General features: G+C 44.2%; 1 protein-coding gene across 1 annotated transcript in view; it reads left to right on the forward strand.

Annotated features, from left to right (window-relative positions):
* Positions 1–19,078, forward strand: part of SATB2 (SATB homeobox 2) — a 125,124-nt gene that overhangs the window by 90,817 nt on the left and 15,229 nt on the right. The window contains exon 9 of the mRNA XM_084208876.1: positions 11,421–11,618. Coding sequence (XP_084065002.1) covers positions 11,421–11,618 — 198 coding nt within the window. The remainder of the gene's footprint in view (positions 1–11,420; positions 11,619–19,078) is intronic.

Genomic DNA, 19,078 nt, shown 5'->3' on the forward strand with positions numbered 1-19,078 from the left:
AGGGTCAGTTCACAGCCAAGCTTTTTCTCCCCTTTTGTCCAAACATGTCTGTCTTTTCCCACGCGTGGTATATAACTTACACCTCTGCTAGTAGGACAAGGAACTTCCAAAATGGTGGTATCCTACTCATACAGCAGGTAATGCAATTGCTTTCTCAAGTGGTTAACTAAGGGGAGGCAATGGCAAACAGCATATTAGGCAGGTGTTTCCTTTTTAGCATGTTGTATGTGCTGCATAGGTATTGCCATGTGAATAATTCACATTGTATCCAATTATTTTTACAAAAAGGCATGAGAAGGCACTGCAGTGAGTTCTGCTGGATTCATTTCTACCTTGGGTGTAAAAAATACATGCGAGCAAACCTAGGTTGGGGTGAAATTCTTGAAGAGAATCCATTAATTTAAAAATTTCATCCAGCTCTTTAAAAAAATATAATGCACCAGAAGGGATTTTATGGAAAGGAGGACAGACAGATTTTTTTGAAGGGCAGCAAGTGGATTGGAGATTGTTGGAAGGAATTCTTTACTCAGTGAAAAGAGCTGCTTCGGATCCTGGATGAAATTATTCAGTTCAGCAAGGAGAGAGCATCAATATGCACACAAAAATGCACAAATGTGCACGTGACAATGAGAGAGCGGGATAGAAGTATCTAGGTGCGTGCACTCTGAAAAACACACACTTCCCTCTGTGCAGGAAAACAACATTATAGTCACTAAAGCAGATGTAAAATAAGCAGTTGAAAGGCATATAAAGAAAGCATCAAAGGGTATCAAAGCACATGGGAATGCCTTGTCCTTCTTACAGGTATTTGTGTCCTGACACCTGGAGATCTGATTAATTTTTCCTTCTTAATGTAATAATTTATTTTCTTTGCGTTTTGTTGTCTCTTGTCAGGGTAAAGGGGTTACAGTCCCTGTACCCCCCAAACCAAATCCCAGGCTCAGTATGAAATACATAAAAGGAAAATACCATGGAACCCTCTTAAACTGTTAAATGCATAAAAATCTCATGTACCACATGGCAAAATATAATGAGAACTGGAGCTGTTAAACGAATAAAGCTGTTAAAAGCATAATGCCACTTGGCACAACTACTGTGCATTTAACGGTTTTCCACTGTGTAATAAATGACATATGTGGTAAACGTGCAGTAAATATAAAAACTGCACAATTGATTTTGCAAACGTGCCCCTTATTCTTTGCTCCATGCAGATATCAAAGTTCCACCCAGAATCCGGACTGGACAGCTTTTAATAAGGAGTGTTTTAACACAGACTGAATGCCAGCCTCTCTGAGGTTTGGCTCAAAATTGCCTGCAAGCTTCCTGTCATTATACCCAGAGGCTTCTTGAAATAGAGAGGGACTGAACCACCCAACAATAATTTGGGTGGCTCACCAGCTTTGGTCTGTGCCAGCTTGAGTGCACTTCTCTGGCAGCATTGCGCACCAGCGCCAAAACAAAAATAAGATCTGTAGTCTTTCACGTGGAAAAAAAGCAGGGCTGATTTTGAACACCAGATGCAAAAGGTTAAGAACAGGATCCACAAATGTTATTGTTTAAAGCAGAGTTACTGCACATAAAGGTTTTGTTTCTTCAGCAGCAGCGAATAAAGAAGTGTTTCTGAGGCTGATGTTTCTTTTGTTTCGCAGCCTTGCCAAAGCAGTTCTGGCTCCCTGGGATGGCCCAGCATTCGCCATGCTGAGATGTCATAGCGCTCTGCTGGAGCATGAAAGTGGTTTATAGGGGCACTGGAAGGCAGGGACAGAGGAAGCCACAGCCAAGAACCACAGTGGTTCACGGCCACCCCCTGCCTCAAAGCCCACCTGTGTGCCTGCCCCAGCCTGGCTTGGTGTGCCTGTAGTGTCCTGCCGCTGGCTGGGGAGCTCTGTGGCCCGGAGGAGGGCCAAAAAGCAAGGACACAGCTGCCTGCATGGGGTAGAGCCACAGTGGCGGGGTCAGCCTTAGGTCTAGCTTGTCTGAAAACTAGCAGTTGGGTGTTCCCAACGCTTTGCACAGGCCAGCTGTGCCAGTTGTGGGAATTTCTGGTGAAAATGCTGCTGATTTCAGCAGCTGAGTTACATGGTGGGAAGCGTTCATTGAAAACTGCCCATGTTTGCAGAAGAGAGAGTTTGAAAGGGGGGAAAAAAGAGCTAGTCTGAGGCTTTGCTTGGACTCTCCGCCAAGGTTCGTTCACTTGCTATTCTCCACAGGCCTGGCTTGTGTTGTGTTGGCTTCCTCTATTATTCCCTCACCCCAGACTACTGAGAGGCTTCCAGTTTGCTAACAAGGCATGTGTTATGTTGGGCGCTGCTGTTCTGTCAACAGCAATCCACGGTGCTGTGAGATCTTCACAGTTTTAGCAGGCGGTGAATCTCCAACAGGGGTGTTTTGACATTTTATACACAGGGCTGTGTGTCATGTACCCGAGAGAACATCCAGAGGCTACAGAGACCTCATTTCCTCTTCTGTCTCTGTACAGGAAGAGTGGTACCCACTGTGAACAGTTATTGCAAGAGGCATCATCTACTGGTGGAGTTAATTGATCTCTAATTTAACAAGTAACCATCTTCATTCTTAAGTCATGGCAGTGCCTCAGCAACTGAAGAGAAGGGCAGTTTCTAGAAACTGAGGTTGCAAATCACAGAGCTCACAAGTCAACATAAAGGCAAGTTTCAGGGCCTTATGGAGGTACCAAGGTAGTAAGGTGAGAATTCCTTAAGAGAATACACCTTCGTAAAGATTTCAAGCCATTCATTTTAGACATTGACTTATTCGTCACTTATTCACCTCAATATGCATTTTTTTTCCTTGCAACTTATATCTAGATCTTTTTAGCCTTTGTGAAGTGCTGTGCATCCCTTTGTATTTTTTAAGCCAGCAGGAGCTGAGAGCTCAGTGCCCTCACAACACAGCCTCCGAAGCTGCCCTCCTATTTTAGTTGTCAGCTGTTAGGGATGTACCCGATGGGCAGCAGGATTGTCTGGAGATACTGCCTGCTAGTGCCCTTTTAGTGGCTAAACCTGGGAGCTGTATTAAGCATGTTGGGACTGTTTCTGAGTGTGGCTGAAACACCAGGGTTTGGTTTCTGGTCTACACTTCAGGTTCCCCTGGTTATATTTAATTCACAAGAAGACAGGTTTCTGGTGTGCTCTTTCAGAGAGGTTTGGTGGCCTGTGTGTATGCAGAGCTGGGCAGTGGGATGGGCAGAGACTTTGGATTGTGTTTGGATTGTCGGTTTTACAGCTGGCTTCTACATTCAGTTCTGCAACTGCTCCACAGTACAACTCCAGGAAAACCGTTTCCCCCTGACCGTGTGACTCAAATGCTGTGCAGCAGCATCATCCCTTTGACCTCTGCTAGTGAGAGTCCTGTCAGAGGCTGTGCTGTGCTCAGCAGATATTTTTTTTCTTAGTCCTTCAAAATGGGTTTAGGAATGTAGTTCTGTTTGTAGTAAACAATGACTATCAAAATAAATAAATAAATAGTGGGCACTGCTGGCCAGAGCCATTGTTGACAGCCTGAAGGAGGGCAGAGTTTGTATGAACATGGAGGTCAAATTTCCCGCAGCTCTGCCAGGGCAAGAGACTCTTAATCAGCCTGGGGTGGCATGGGGAAGCATGTTGCTGGGGGTCAGGCCTGGGAAGGGCATATGGAACCTCCACCAGTCCAGTGAAAACAGAACATATAGCCTTGAAACTGAAATTCTTTTCAAGATACTGGAGTTTATTCCAGTTGGACCACAGTAAAGCAAGAGACATCCCTTGGAGCAACATTTGAAAAAATGTTGAAGATCAGTCTTAAGGATCAGTCCCTGTGTTGTATTTTTACCTTGTTGAAAAGTAAGCAAACAAGCAATAAACTTGATGAGGGTTTAAGTTTGGGGGCAGAGAAGCCCTTCAGTTGAGGCCCTTGTGGTGAAAAATACCCCCAGGCCTGCGGATGAAAATCACTATGACAGTTCCTTGCCTTTCCTCTGACTTTCCTTTTTCATGTCCAGATCCCTGCCTCATTTCCAGTTCTCTGGCCAAGGAAGGTGTTATCCCTCAGCAGGATCCCATGCTAGTTGGGACTCCACGCCGTGGCTACCTTCCCATGCCCCTACCTCCTGCTCGTACTCCAAAAAGGAAGTACAGGAACCGCAAGATGAATGAGCAGTGTCACTTTGAGGAAGGATTAGCTTTTGAAACCCTTAATTTCATCCCTTCCTCTGTTTCCTTCCCAACCTACATTCCCTTGTATTTATTTGATAGGATGGGATGCCTTCTCTCTCCCATTTAGCTTATAATAGGTGTTTTCTTTGGCCTTAAACTAATTAGCTTCCAGTGATGATGAACAGCAGCTAGAAAAAGCAGCTGGTGGTGAAGATGTGGAGTGTGTGCACACAGGGCACTTCTTACTGCCTTATCTCAGTGCCTTCTTTATGATGCTTTGAATCTTTACAGCTGGGGCGTGTCTGTTGTGCTGGTATTTCAATGTTCCTGTCACATATGGAGGAAATGCAGAAAGACATTTCTCTCCTTGACCGAACTTAGAATTTCTGCTGTGTATCTTTAGACTAGAGCTTCTTTTTCACAGACTTGTATATCACAGTGTGATCTCATCCAGGACAAGAGGAGTGGGCCCATATGAACCCCACCTCAAGGCCAACTACAGTATCCTGCACCTGGGTCAGGGCAACCCCAGTATCAGCACAGGCTGAGGGATTAAGGAGATTGAGAACAACCCTGCCAAGAAAGACTTGGGGATGCTAGTAGGTGAAAAGTGGGTAAAGAGCTATAGAAGTGCACTCTTAGTCCAAAAGGCTGACTCTGTCCTGGGCTGCAGTCAAAGCAGCATGACCAGCAGGTCGAGGAAGGTGATTCTGACCCTCTGCTCCGCTCTGGTGGAACCCCACCTGGAGCACTGCATCCAGCTCTGGGGTCCCCAGCCTGGGAGGGACTTCAACTTGTTGGGGAAAGTCCAGAGGGGGCCACAAAAATGATCAAATGGCTGAAGCACCTCTCCTGTGAAGTCAGGCAGAGAGAGTTGGGGCTGTTCAGCCTGGACTTGGAAGGATCCAGGGAGCCTTCATTGCAGCCTTTCAGTACTTAAATGGAATTATTTAGCCAGGCCTGTTGTGACAGGTCAAGGGATAATGGTTTGAAACTAAAAGAGAGTAAATTCAGAAGAAGAAACTTTTTACAATGCGGGTAATGAAACACCGGAACAGGCTGCCCACAGAAATGGAAGATGCCCCATCCCTTGAAACATTCAGGTTGCTCAGAGTTCAACCTGATCTATTGATCATTGTAGGGGGGTTGGACTAGAGACCTTTAAAGGTCCTTTCCAACCTAAACTATTCTGTGATTCTGTGACAGTATCTGCAGCAGTGCATTGGCCTCTGAGCAGCTGAATGAATAAGGGACAGTTGTGGAGCTGGGTCTTTGCTCACAAAGTCCTTGGCAGACCCGGGAGCTGATGGTGGGCTGCTTGCCCTAACCACAAGCCCACACGTCCTCTCTAGTGTGGGGAGAAGCTAGTTTGAACTTGGAATGCTGGAAATTTCCTCAGTGCACAGCATTCTTCCCTCTGAGGCCAAGAGCTCTAAGCAGACTTGGTGTTCCCGTGAATCTAAGGTACTTCAGGACTCATGTATCTCATTCTTTCTTTTTTAATAATTTCATGCTTTATGAGGCTAGTGAGAAACTGGCCTTCATGAAAGTGCTTTGCATTTTCTGGGGAGGAAAAGTACCAAGCATTTCAGAAAATCCAGACTGTTGAGTGATTAACCTTGAACTATATCAAAATTCTCCAAGTAAAGCTTCTCAGATTCAGTCCCCCTCCCCCGGCTCTCATCAAGAATTCATTGAAGCCATGACAGAACTCTCCATTACAGTTAGTCTTTTATCCATTTCAGCTTTCTTGATTAGGTTATCTTGAATCATTAGGGGGTTTATTTATTTTAATAGACACTTATTGGATTCATGGTAAGAGAGTTGGGCGACTAAGGAACAAGAGCTGAATATTATCTAGCTCATTTTGCACTGTACAGTCCCATACTAAGCAGAGAGAAGAGATGCTGAGGAAGTTTGTCCAGAGGACTCCTGTGATCCCACGTGGAAAGGGAGCCTTCTCTGAAGAGTGCATTTCTTTACTAATCTTTCAAGACTTGCGTCAATCACTGCTGCTTTTTTTTCCTTTTGTCACATATGTTGACATTTTCTGCACTGATGATGTGGGTGAGGAAACGGCCTTTTACATTTATTTTTGAGATTTATTCCTGAATCACTCTTACTAAAAACCTCTTCATTTGCCTACTCATGCTTTCACTGGAGACCCTAGAAAATGTCAGTGCAGACAACTAACGGTATTGTTATGATTGTTGTTATTATTGTTATTAATTTTAATGTAAGTGCAGGGAAGCACAAGGTCAGTTAAGCGGCAGGCTTATCCGTGCTCAAAGCAGAACAGCTGCCTGTGACTAAGTCACCGTGGACACCCAACTGCCACCTCCTGCAGTGGCTTTTGGCAAAGTGTAAACATGGGCCTGTACCCCAGCATGACTGTGAGCCTGAGCTCTTCTCATGGGCCTTCTTTGTCCTTGGTCAGAAATTTGGTCCTTGGCAGGCTGCAGGGCAGCAGATCTGCAAGAAGCACTTTTGGGGGTCAGTGTGTTTGTGCACATCTGTACTGAGTGCTGGAAAAACTGACCTTACTGTAGTCTGTTACATCTGGCTGCCCTGCTCCAGGGTAAGCCCAGCAAAAGTGAAAGGGTCAAGCTGCTAAACAGGGCTCTGGGATAAGTGACAGAGATATGGCTCAGGATTGCTGCACCAGCTCGCTGTCCTTGAGCGGGTTTGAGGGCACCGAGCCTCACACTTTGGTGATCTAAGCGTGCCTTTTCTTTAACAGCATAAAAGCACAATAGGAATGGCTGGCTTTCTGCAGATTTTTGTTGTTGTTTGTTTAGCTATGCGGAAATGTATTTGATTGGAAGAAAGAGAGGTTAAAAATAGGACATTAATATGATATTATTTTTTTATCAAACAAAATGCTTAGAAAATGTTTATCTTGTCTCATGAGAACAACAAAAATAGAGGTTACCACTTCTCTGCAGCTCTCTTTAATGAGCTAAATTGGACTGCATTCTTGATGCCTCTAGAAATTCTGGGGTGAAATGAAGGAAGTTCTGAGCAGAATTCCTTGAAACCACAAGCGCTGGGTGTGCCTGAATGTAGTGCCAAAAGCATCCTTTAATTGTGCTGTTTTTCCTCCTCTTTTTTTTAATGGAAGACATTCCCATTTGAGAACCTTAGAAGCTGACATTAAGGGCTGGATTCTGCCACCCATATTGACACTGGTGTGTATCAAGCTCTGTAACTCTGGCAGCCAAGGGGGCTGTTTGTGTGGTGGAGCGAGACCTGTGATGTGCAGAGGAGGCAGGACCAGAAACACGGCATATTACAGGTCTGGGGAGGGGTGTGTTATCAGTTAGATTTTTCAGAATATGTTCACAGAAGTTGTATTTACTTGTAATGCAGCGAGCTCAGATGCTGTGGGTGAGTGGGGGAAAAGGTGGTGAGAGAGCGTCTCCTTCACTTTTCCTTCTTCATGCCAATAAATGTAGCTGTAGATGAAAATTCACTGTGAATGGCTGTAGCTCCAAAAGTTTCTGTATGTTAGCATTTCTTAAATGAAATAATTCTCCTGGAAAGCTGTGTAACATACACAGACCCCAAAGAAATAAATAAAACAAAATTTAAAAATTGTAACCAAAAAACGCCAAGTTGAGATTTTTAACAGTAAAAGGAGATTTTGTGTATTAATAATTCATGAGTTCTCATTGAACATGCACGAAGAAACGGTGCTATTCAATAGAGAATACTGTCATCTGTCACTGTTTTATTTGACATTTACACTTTTTTTTTTTTTTTGCCTGGTACTGCAAAACTTTCTTGGATGGCGTGCTAAGATTACTTAAATAAATAATTAAAAAAAGCCAATGCAGACTTTTCATCTGTGCATGGGGAAGGCGGTTACTTGCAGCCATAAAGAACGTGTGAGTAAGCTGCGGCACGCTGTGTTTTCTCACATATTAGTCAAAGCTATTGCCTAATAAACAGCCCCATAGCTGGATAGAGAGGGTCTTGAATGAATGCTTGAATAGAGGGAAGGATAGAAAAAGAGTAGCGAAAGGACAGACTTGATGCAGATAAGTGTATACATGCACACAGTGGGTATGCGTGTGTATGTGTGGGGGTGAGCGAATAATGGCTCTTGTGAAGAAAGCTGACACAAATACATTGCAAAAATAAATATTTATAAATGGCGTTGGGGGAGAGCCAGTCTCGCACAATGTGAGAGAAGACAGGGCATTTAGCACAATGACAATTCAGTTAGGCGCACCTTGCAATTTCTTGCTAATATTAGGCTCGTGGAAATCTTTCTGCTCTGTAGGTTAGTTATTATTTATAAAAATCACAGAACCAGCTGATACATTCATAAGCTAATTATTGTAGCAGCTGGGTACACATGGTGCAATATGTCTGAGGCTGTGAAGTATCACAGATTTCTTGGGGCCTGCTGTGGTGGGGGTGTGCTGTTGAAGGCTAGATCCCTTAATCTGATCAGCCAAGCAAATACTTTGTGGGGAAACTGGATTAATATCTCTCTAAATACCACGGATGTGCTTCACCTTCAGAACCAGGCTCCTTTAAACGTGCCATTAGCTTATCTCCTTTGGGGAATGGAGAAGTTCTCAGGTGTCCTCGGGATGGCGGGGTCTTTGCCTGGTGCCTCCCTTTGCCAGAAATTAATTTGGTTTGTTCATGTCTGCACACATGGTCACACTGCAGTCTAATCTTTTCCCTAATAGCTCCAAGGTCAGGACCTCGCATGTTGCCAGGCAAATTGAGCGCTATCCTTCTTAAAGACTAATGGCAGCGAGTGCCTAGTCCGTAATGAGGCCTGTAGTGTTGCTCTAAGTGATTGTAATGAGCGCTGATTATAACGGGACAGATAAATCAAAGTGCGGCAGTCACCGTCGGGCTGCCCGGTCCAGCCCTGCGAAGGGGAGGTGGCCCTGCCGAGCTGGGCTTGGGTTCTGCCGGAGCCAGGCACCCCATCCTCTCACAGGTCTGCCAGCAATGGCCTCCAGCTCCACCAGGTGCTGGGCTTATCCTGTATTTTCTGCCACACGGTGGGTGTTCATGCTGAAGCAGCGCCCAGGAGGTGTTAAACATACCTGCTTGAAACATTTTGAAAGAGTTTAGTTGGAGACTTATTCAGATCACTGAAAACAGAGAACAACAGAATTTTATTTTTTTCTACAGATGGTTTATTTTCTGTTTCAAAAATTATTTCCTCGATATGGAGGAACCCCTGAGTAAACATTGCAAAACTGGGAGATTTTCTTCCTATATTTTCTCTAAAAGAGACAAAGTTTTGGGGGATTTCTGAGCAGTGGAAGGAGGACAGTTGAGGGTAAAGGATGTAGCCAAACCACATTAAAATGCAGACTTCACCTGGCTGAGAGATTGCCCAAATACCAATCAAAACACATTGAAAATACAACGCAGAGATTTTTTTTCCCTAAGTAAATTATTATATATCTTGTTTTCATCCTTGCCCCCCTACCCCCCAGCCCTCCAAGTTTATTGCAAGAAAAGATCAGGTCTGCACAAATGTGGCCTCTCACTTGTAAAAACAAGGCAGTGTTGTGTTACAGATTAGTTTATAAATCCCTGGTGGCTTCACAGTTCAGTGCCTACAGCTGCTGCAGATGGGCCTGGGTTTTTGTCTCTTCGCTGTGCTGCAGCCGGCAGTTGAAGGAGAAAATGGAATGATCAGGTTATTAACATGTAGGCCGTGAGGAAGAGGCTGCACAATGAGAACAGCTGGTGTTGCTGTCTTGGCTGATGCAGCGGAGATAATCAAATCTTGCCTTTTTTGGGGGGGTGAAGGCAGAAGACACAGTGGAGAGTAACACAAACAACGGCTTATGATATTATACACGGGGTTTAGAGTGCATGGTAGAAGTTGTCAATGGCTTACAAGTTGTTACACAAAAAAGCAATACCGAAAAGCCCCCCTGTGGGCTGGTAATGAACCCGGCTGTTCAGCTTGCTCTGGTCACTATTCAGAAAGACACAATTTTGGCTACTTCTTGTACCAAACATTTTTAACATTGATCAAGCTATCTTTTAGGTATTGTAAGGTGCCTGTCAAAATGGTGTCAGAATGCTGAGCCGTAGCTTGAAAATGATGGGTTATAAAGCTACTAGGTAAAATATTTTGACAGGAGTCAGTAAGGCGTGTTGACAGCATCCTCGGCATTATCTTCTCATCTTCTGTCATTTGCATTGCGTCTGCCGTGCAGGCACAGGAGGGGAGCCACTGTCCCCAGCCCCAAGTGGGCCGGCTGCTGGCAGGCTGGACGGGGCTGGCTGTGTCCCCAGGCCGCACAGGAGCGGCAGCAGCCACGATCCCTGGCTCACCTGCTGGGGTCTCCGGGTCACACTCGGCACACGCGGGGCTGTCCTCACCCCAGCAGCTCTTGCCCTTTGGCTGTGCTTGCCCTTGGGGTTCAGGGTCGTTTCCTCTTCCTGGAGTGCAGGTGCTTTCACCTCAGAGATGTGAGCAGTCGGTCCCTGTGGAGAGGTCCTGCAGCTCCTTCCATATAGCAGTAACCTTTTAAAGGCATTTCAAACTAACCTTAAACAAGACAGCACAAATAAAATGTGCTCTTACTACGATCTGTAGTTGGGTTTAGAGTTACCTCTGCCTAGGGTCTTGGTATCTTTAGTAACTTCTGCATGACCCTGTTTTCTGATTCTGTGCTAGATGCTTGAGGGTTCCCTTTATATAAGGCTGCAGCTTCTCTTAGATTTTATTATTTAAAGACGTAACATTTTAGTGGGGTTCAGAGCTGGAGGAGTCAGTGCAACACAGTGTAAGCAAACCAGAAGTCTTGATAGTATATTCTACTAGCCATTTGAAATAATGTTGAATTTCTGGTTCTGTGGCTGCAGGTTGCAGTGAGGATTGTTAGCAAGTCTCAGGAGTTACGTCTCCTTTTCTTTTGCTTGGATGAAGAAATGAAGGGGCTCTGAAATGGAAGTAAAGATGCATTTCTGTTTCATCTTTGCTTTTCTGTAGGAAAAAATTTAAATTTGAGCATTTTGAACATAGTGTGTATATGATGAAGACAAGACACTGGTTTTTGCTAAACACTGCTGCTTGTTTCAGTTTTTCCAACTTGCAGGAAATAGAATATATCATGAATTTGTTGAGACCAAATGGCAGCTTGGGGTGGTGGGGTTTTATGTGTAAGATAAGACCAGCAAAACTTCCAGCCCAGAGCTTTAAGTCTAGCTGACCTCCCGCTCACATCTGGTTCCTTGGTGCTCGGTGAATTGACTGTGCTGACTCTACCCTTGCAGGGCTGGCTGTGTGAACTGCTGCGCTGGAAAGAAAACCCAAGCCCGGAAAACCGCACCCTCTGGGAGAACCTCTGCACCATTCGCCGTTTCCTGAACCTTCCCCAGCACGAGAGGGATGTGATCTATGAGGAGGAGTCCAGACACCACCACAGCGAGCGCATGCAGCACGTGGTGCAGCTCACCCCTGAGCCTGTGCAGGTCAGAGCACTTCTGCCTCCTCAGGGTGTCTGTGTGGGAGGACTGGGGTAACACCGGGGGTTTCAAGAGTGCAGCATGGAGAGGGGCTTTTTATGGATTGGCTGAAACTTAAAAGTACTTCTGAAATGACCATGCTGAGCATTTTGTGAGGAATGGGCCTTTGTTTCACAGCCTCATTGGGATTGTTTTGCTCCTCTATACATTTCTGACTAGTATGAATTTTTGGTTGTACACCCTTGTTCTACTCTTGTCTCAGGTATTAGTAGAGTAAGAAAAAAATACAAGTATATGTACGGAAAACCAAGTGAAAATACAGACTTTCTTCTTGGCAATTCCAACTTCAGAAGAGAAAATCAGATTAATGTGTATTCCTAATAACTAGTAATGCATGTCACAAACTCAGACATCTACAGATGGTCAAGAGAGGCTCAGGAGACATTTCTTCAATCTAAAAAGCTGAGACAACACCTTCCACAGCAGCCCTGCTTCCCTTCAGCCCTCCAATTCAGCCCCTGGCACTTGGTACCACTCACGTGCCGCCAGACTTTGTGACCACTCTGGGGGTTGTTTGTACTGTGCATTTCTCTGATGATCTTGCAGTTCCTCCTCCCACCTTCACTCTCCCCATCCTTTGATGGTGGATTGCACTGCTTTGCTACTCTTGCTGTGAATCTTGGCATTCAGCCTCTATTCTTTGTTGCTGCTCTTAGGCTGCTACCACTGCTGCCAGCTATCTTGCCCCCTTTTTTCTAAAGGCGAGAGGTTTCTCTGTCTTGTCCTGCCTATCTGAAACATGTATGTCTCACTCAGATTAATGATTGCCTAGTTCAGACCCTTTTGTCTCTTCTGCTAATTTCTTTCTCCTTGCTTTCCTTCGTGTCTTTGCCTAAAAGAAAAAAAAAACTGTTTCCTTGGGTTCAGGTTCTCAGGGCTGGAAAGAAGGAGAAGCCCTGTAAGTAATTAATTTAGCAAGTTTTGTCTTCCACATCCCAAAAAGTTTATGGGATCTTGGAACCAAGAAGCTGCAAATAGGTAAAGAAAGGGCCCAAGCTAACATGTGGAAAGACAATTAGACCTCTGTAGACTTAAACATATTAACCCAGCTCTGATGCCCACAGCAAGTGGGAATATCCTCTAAGGGGCACAAAAAGTTTCCCTGGGATCTTGTGAGTGACCTTGTTGATTTAGCCTACTTTCCAAAGCCTTCTGCACATCACTTTTCTGCATTGTGCAGGTTGGCTCTTGTGAGTGACATGTTACACTGTGTTGGAATGTTGTGCATTTGTATTTGTCAGCAAGTTACAAAGCCGTGGATTAATTATTTATTACAGTCAAAATATGAAAAATGAAGAAAAATAAATGGAACCAGCTGGCAACTTCATACAACAAAACTCTGGAGACTGGTATGCAGTTGATAAAGTAGGCTTGTGTTTTGGGGGTGCTGCATTTTAAAGCTATGCTTGCCCATCCAAAAACCCCAGTAGGTTTCTGAGTGACACACTACCAGTGCCACATGAGATCTGCTGTCCACCTGCTCCCTACCTACTGTCAAAAGATACCCAAGACTAAGTAATTTTTGCATAGTTTTTAGTCTCTGGGATTTGAATGGTTTTGAGAAGCAAGGTTTGTTTTTTAGCTTTGCTGCAAGGGTCACTATTAGGTAATTAGCCACGAAGAACCAATGACAGCAGCCAGAGATGTAAAGCTGAGGTTCTCACACCTGCAGTCATTGGAGATTTTGTGACACTTTACATAAGGGTAGGGGTCTTGGGCCCTGCTTCTGGCTGAACTCCAGGCCAAGTAATTACATTCTGCCTATCTGAAATTCCCCCTGTAGTGTCGAGTGGGAAAGCAACTCTCATTTCCTTCTCAAAGCAGTGGTGGGTGCAGAATGTCTGCCACAGTGCCTGGCTGCATTTTAGCAGGGGGTGAAACATCCAAGAGCTGCAGTCACCGACCTACTTAGCTTTGCAGGTTTGCTGGTGAGAAGTGTGCTGTAAGTCAAGCCCTTACCTGCAACCTTGATAGCAAAATGACAGCCCTTTGAAGAAGATACAAGCAGCAGTGCTGTGAATAACAGCAGGTGCAGATCTATAACATAGGAGCAGGCAGGATCTTACCTCTGTTCTCTCTCTGCCCAGCCCATCTTTCTCTGCCCAGCCCATCTTTCTCTTTGCTCTGATGGCTTAGGTGTGTGTATGGTAACTTCAGCGGAGAGACTGGGAGAGCCTGAAAGCAGGCTGTCCCACACTGCTGCTGCCAGACTTCCCAGCCACTATGACTTAACCCTGTCTGGGCTCGGGACATCCCCCTGTCAGACTTGGAAGAATATCCTAGCTCTCATCACAAGAGGTGTGACCAGGCAAAAGATGGGGCTATATTTTCATCAGTATGGCTTCTTGGAAATGGCAATGATATCATTGTGATGTGTTTTGTGTAGTTCACTTGCTGCTTACAGGGTTAAGGACACTTGAAGTGAGGGAATTACCCCAAGGCTGGGTATGGTTTCTGTCTTCTGTAAGGCAGGGTGTGCTCAGTGGGGCAGTTGTGCTGTAGGAGATCAGCTGGACACAGGCTGGTTCTTCATGTTTTAAGGGATTGTTGTTTCCTTTGTGAGAGGTTCTTGCTCTCACTGGTTTGGTATTAATAGCCTGCACCTCACTGTTTAGCTTTAGGTTCAGGGTTTTAAAACCAAACATGTTTATTTTTCTCCCTTGCATTAGATTTTTCCCATCAGCCATATATTAATCCATTTAATCAACTGTTTTACTGTTTCTGAAATGAATAATGTCTACAGTGGAAGCTGAGTGTTTAAAAAATTCCTCCCTGTATACTTGATTTGTTTGTTATTGTGCTAAAGAGTCATAAAATGTGAGCCCTGTGGAGCTCTGTGACATGGCTGTGTTCTCTGGCAGCACTGGGTGTGGCCGTATGGACGTGTCAGAGTGTGGATTTTCCTTCACACACTGGTTATGGGGCATCCATGCTACACCTACATGTTGCTGTGCATGCAGGCTGAGCTTGCCACAGCCTCTCTTCTGGTTTTTAAGGAAATTGAGGTGTCCATTAAGAGACTCTCCCTCCATTCCATGCAGTGGTGTAATAGCAAAGTGCTAGTAGGAAAGAGAGCGGTGAGGTTGTTGCTAGCTGGGGTACCATAAGGACATCACCTCTGAATTACACAGTGCCTGAGCCACAGGTTCCTGGGGGGCGGGAGGGTGTCCTGGAAAGCGTTATTACATTTTTGCTGTCTTCTCATCCTTTCCCACCACTACCAGCAGGAGTGGGATCCTGGCTGGCCCTTTGATCTGGCCTGGCCTGGCCCTTAACGGTGTGCAGAATAGTCCCTTTGCAGCAAGCAGCCCTCATGCTTCTGTGTTTAGCTCCCTGCTCTGCAGAGGTGAGCCTTCCTTCCCTGTCTTACTTTTCATCCCTTGCTAAATCCCACCATTCCCTGGCTGTTTGCTGGCATTGGACCTTTCTGGAGTGTTAATGCTGACAAGTGCCTACAGCTGCTTCCCATTGCCAGCCAGGGATTCCGTGTTTGTTACAGACATGCTGGGACACAGTAAATCTAATTTCTCTCCCTTCTCCCACTGTTTGTCTGCTGTGTCCAAGGTGACCACTCCAGAGAGTAACCATCTTGCCTGGCACTTTAATATAGTGCTAATTCATTGTTAATTGCTGGGGCAGAGAAACCTGAGTCCATTGGGAGGGCCATGAATCAGGCTGTTGTCTCTGGAGTGTCCGGGTGGGTACGATGGTTCTCTGGAGTAATGAGCCACCACTGCAGCAAAGGACCTTCTAGTCAGACACTGTGGGAGCCTTGCCTCTCATTTTCTCTAAGTTGACAAGTAGTTCTAAAGCTAGTAGGTACATACGTATTTAAGAGCAATCAAATATTGCTTTCTGATACACTGTTACTTTTGTCACTTTTAAAAAATGACATCCCTCCACCCTTTTATTCTCAGAAGCTTTGATTTAGACAAATCTGGCAGTGTATAATTGTTCAGATCATAAATTGTGGAGGAACATTAGTAAATAAAAGAAGGCATAGAAAAAGCTCTAGGAAAGCTCTTCTGTGTTGTGTTTTCACTGCAAACACTGTAATCTCTCTTTAAATATGCAGAAAGTAACATAGCCTAGAAGTAAATAAAATACTAATTTTATAATTTTGTAAGGGATAGAAGGCAATGAGTATTTTAGAAATAACAATGAAATATAAAAGAGCAGAACATGGAGCCCTGGTAAAAATGGGTCAAGGCAAGTGGCGATGGCAATCCAATGAAACTAATTTCATATTCTCTTTCTAGAAGTAATAAAGAGGGGGATGAACACCACAGTAGTGCTTCCTAATGAAATATCTGATTCTAAATAACGTCTTGGAGTTCATGGGTCACATAATGCATAGCACACAGATGGAAAAACCAGTGAGACTTGAAATTTCTTTAAAAATAATACCAATTAATAATACTTAGGAAATCTAAGATGATAAGTGAAGCAAAGCTGTGTTATTCCATAGAGTAGCATGGTGTCCTTAATGATCCATAGGATGATGTGCACAGTGAGGTTTTGCTGTGTTTGTCTGAGTTACGCTGGGGGATTTTACATACTGGAAATTAGGACTGGGTTGTCTGTGAGACTTGGACAAAAATTACTTTCCCAAACTGTGCTAGCTCTCTCAGTCTGGTCCTTACTGTTTTGATACACATTTTTTGCGGGGATGCTGTGCCCTGTGATTCATTCTTAATGGCTGCACTGTGATAGTTTTGCTTTTTGATCATTTCTCTGCTCCCAAAAGACAGACCATAGATTGATACCCACTGCTTTTTGACTCCCCTATTCTTTCATCCATGGCTGGATGTGATGTCTGCTCAGACAGGAGTGGTCAAGACTGGTGACACAACTTGTATTCAGCAAACCCAGATGGACTTCAAGAGAAACTTGTATTGTAGGTTATTCATTGCACTCAAAATGCTCAGAGCTTTGGTTTGGGAGGGTTGCACTTGGATTATTTTTTTTCTTAGATTTAGAACTGTGGAGGGAAATGTGTGTCAGAACAAGGTCTGTGAATTTTGTGAGTGCAGAATATCTTTCTTTTTTAGTTATTAGTTACCTGGAGTTTCATTCTTTCTCTTTCAAAATTAGACAACAGTCAATTTCAGTATCTCCTTTCAGTCTAAACTATTAAAAAACACTGAAAATAAGTCTCAAACTATGTAACTTCTGTTTCTATGCAGTGTTAAAGCTGAAAGCAATATTTATTGCAAATGCCACTCACACTGCATTTATCTCTACTGTGTGTGTGACTGCTTTTGGTTCGGGGTAAAGGAACTGTCTTTAAAGCATGTGGTACATGCACAAACAGAATAAATCTCAGGCATCTTCCACTTCTGAGCTGCTTTCTCAAGCTTCTCCAGTACCTGTGCCCCTGTAGCCAGAGATGGTCAATTTTGAAACACCAGCTGTGGCTGCATGCTCTGGTTCCTGGTTCTCCATCCTCTTGGTGCGCACCATTTTTCTGATGGGTCACAGTGGTTCAGAAGCCTTGCATAAGTTTGACAGAGGCAACAGAGGCAAAAATCAGACAGCAGCCCCCTTGCATTTGACTCTGAAGTATCCAGCAGACAATCTTGTGAGTGATAGTTGCTACAATTGCAGGGAACAGTGTTGAGCTGTGAGTGCTACAGCCAAACCTGCCTACTGCACCATCTCAGCTGTTTCTGCTTAGTGTGGATATCTAATGTGGCTGAAAATGCTGCTGATTTTTATTAACGTTAGGCCTGTTATTCCCCTTGAATGATAGCTGGGAGTGTACTTGCAATTAAAGCCAAACTGCCTCTGTTCTGAAATTAGTTTAGGTTTAGTACTGCTCCATTTAACCCTAGAAATGGGAGATGAAGTAAACTGCAGAGCTTTAAGTTTTCCTGTGGTGGCAAGTTCAGTCTTGTCAGAATAGTTCATCCTTTTCACATTTGTACAGAACCTGAAACCATGAGGCCACTGCAGTGACACCTGTTAACAGACAGCTTTTGTTTAGTCCAGGATCAGCTGAGTACAGGGCAGGAATGAGGTGGGACTCTTACATGAAGAAGCCCTGAGAATATGGCTAGTGCTTTTCTTCAGCAGCATCTTACAATAAAGATGACTCTGAGGGTACATCTTCTGTGAGGCTGTCCCAGAGCAGCTCTGCTTGGGTTGCCCTGGCTCCCGTGGCAAAATGCTCCAGGCAGAAGCTTCCCCTAAAATCTGAATGTGCAGATTTAGCGCTGCTGAGCCTTGGCAGTGAGCAGCAGGGTGGTGGTTTGTGTTGGTGTTGCTCTGACAAGTTGTCGTTTTAGCAAATGACATCACTGTAGCTCTGGCCCCTGTTGTCTCACCCTTTTGCCTTTCTCACACAATCTGACCAGATTTAGCCCTCATTTCTTACAGTCCTGGCCCTGTTGTAAATGCTGAGCTGCTAGTGTTGTAAGGAGCCATAGTAGGTTGAGGATGAACAAACATATAGGGCAAGGTCACTAAATAAAGCTCTTTAAATTCATGTAACCTTTGAAACAGCCAGCAGGCAAACCTTGAAGGCTGAAAAGCCACTAGATAGATGAGCCTCTGTTCCATTTACATTTGAAAATTTTTGCAGTTAAAAACATTGCTCTTTTTAAATTCAGTTTTAATGTTTCCTAATTGCTCTATGTCCCCCACACTTGTTCATAAATTATAGTATCAGGCTTCAGAGATGTGTAAATGTTTATAGGTAATTGGCTACAATTTTATTAATTCATAACGTTTTATTCTCAGGCTCCCTACAGAAATCTTAGGATAAAGTTAGAGGCCTGGATCATTGCAGCTGGTCTTTTTCTTCAGATAGGCAATTATAAAAATTACATGGGGAGGGAAACCATTGAGAATAGTGCTAGCAGAGCACTTAGTGCTGCTTGACCCTCAGAGAGCAAGGAGCTACTCTTCCTTCCGTGTTGCACAGCATCCTCCAGGGAAATGGTGCAGCTTCTGGGCAGTGCTGGGAGTTAGACTGTGACAGACCAGGACATAGATGGTCAGTCTCCTTGCCCAGGGCCAGTCTTTTTTTGGAAATTCTTTGGTGTGTTCTTTTTTTTCCCTTTTTGGTTTTGGTTTTGTTTGTTTGTTTGTTTGTTTTGATTTGATTTTTTTGTTTTGTTTTGGGTTTGATTTTTTTTTCTCTGAATGCTTGGAAATACCCAGAGACTGTAATGTGTGCAGAGATAAGGGTTTTTTCAGGGTGAGTATATTGTGTGTGTTGTTCCATGTTTGTATGGACCTTCATAGGAATTGCAGATTGAAAGAAGAAGTGTTTCTGTGTGCATGCACTATTCTCACGCATGAAGTATCCAGAAGTACAGTAGCACATATTTTTTCTCACAGTCATCTATGCTTACAGTGTTTCAAAGAATATTCCAAAATATCTTGGCACAGACAAAGTGAAG

This window comes from Fringilla coelebs, assembly GCF_963513975.1.
Source record: "Fringilla coelebs genome assembly, chromosome: 7".
NCBI lineage: Eukaryota > Metazoa > Chordata > Aves > Passeriformes > Fringillidae > Fringilla > Fringilla coelebs.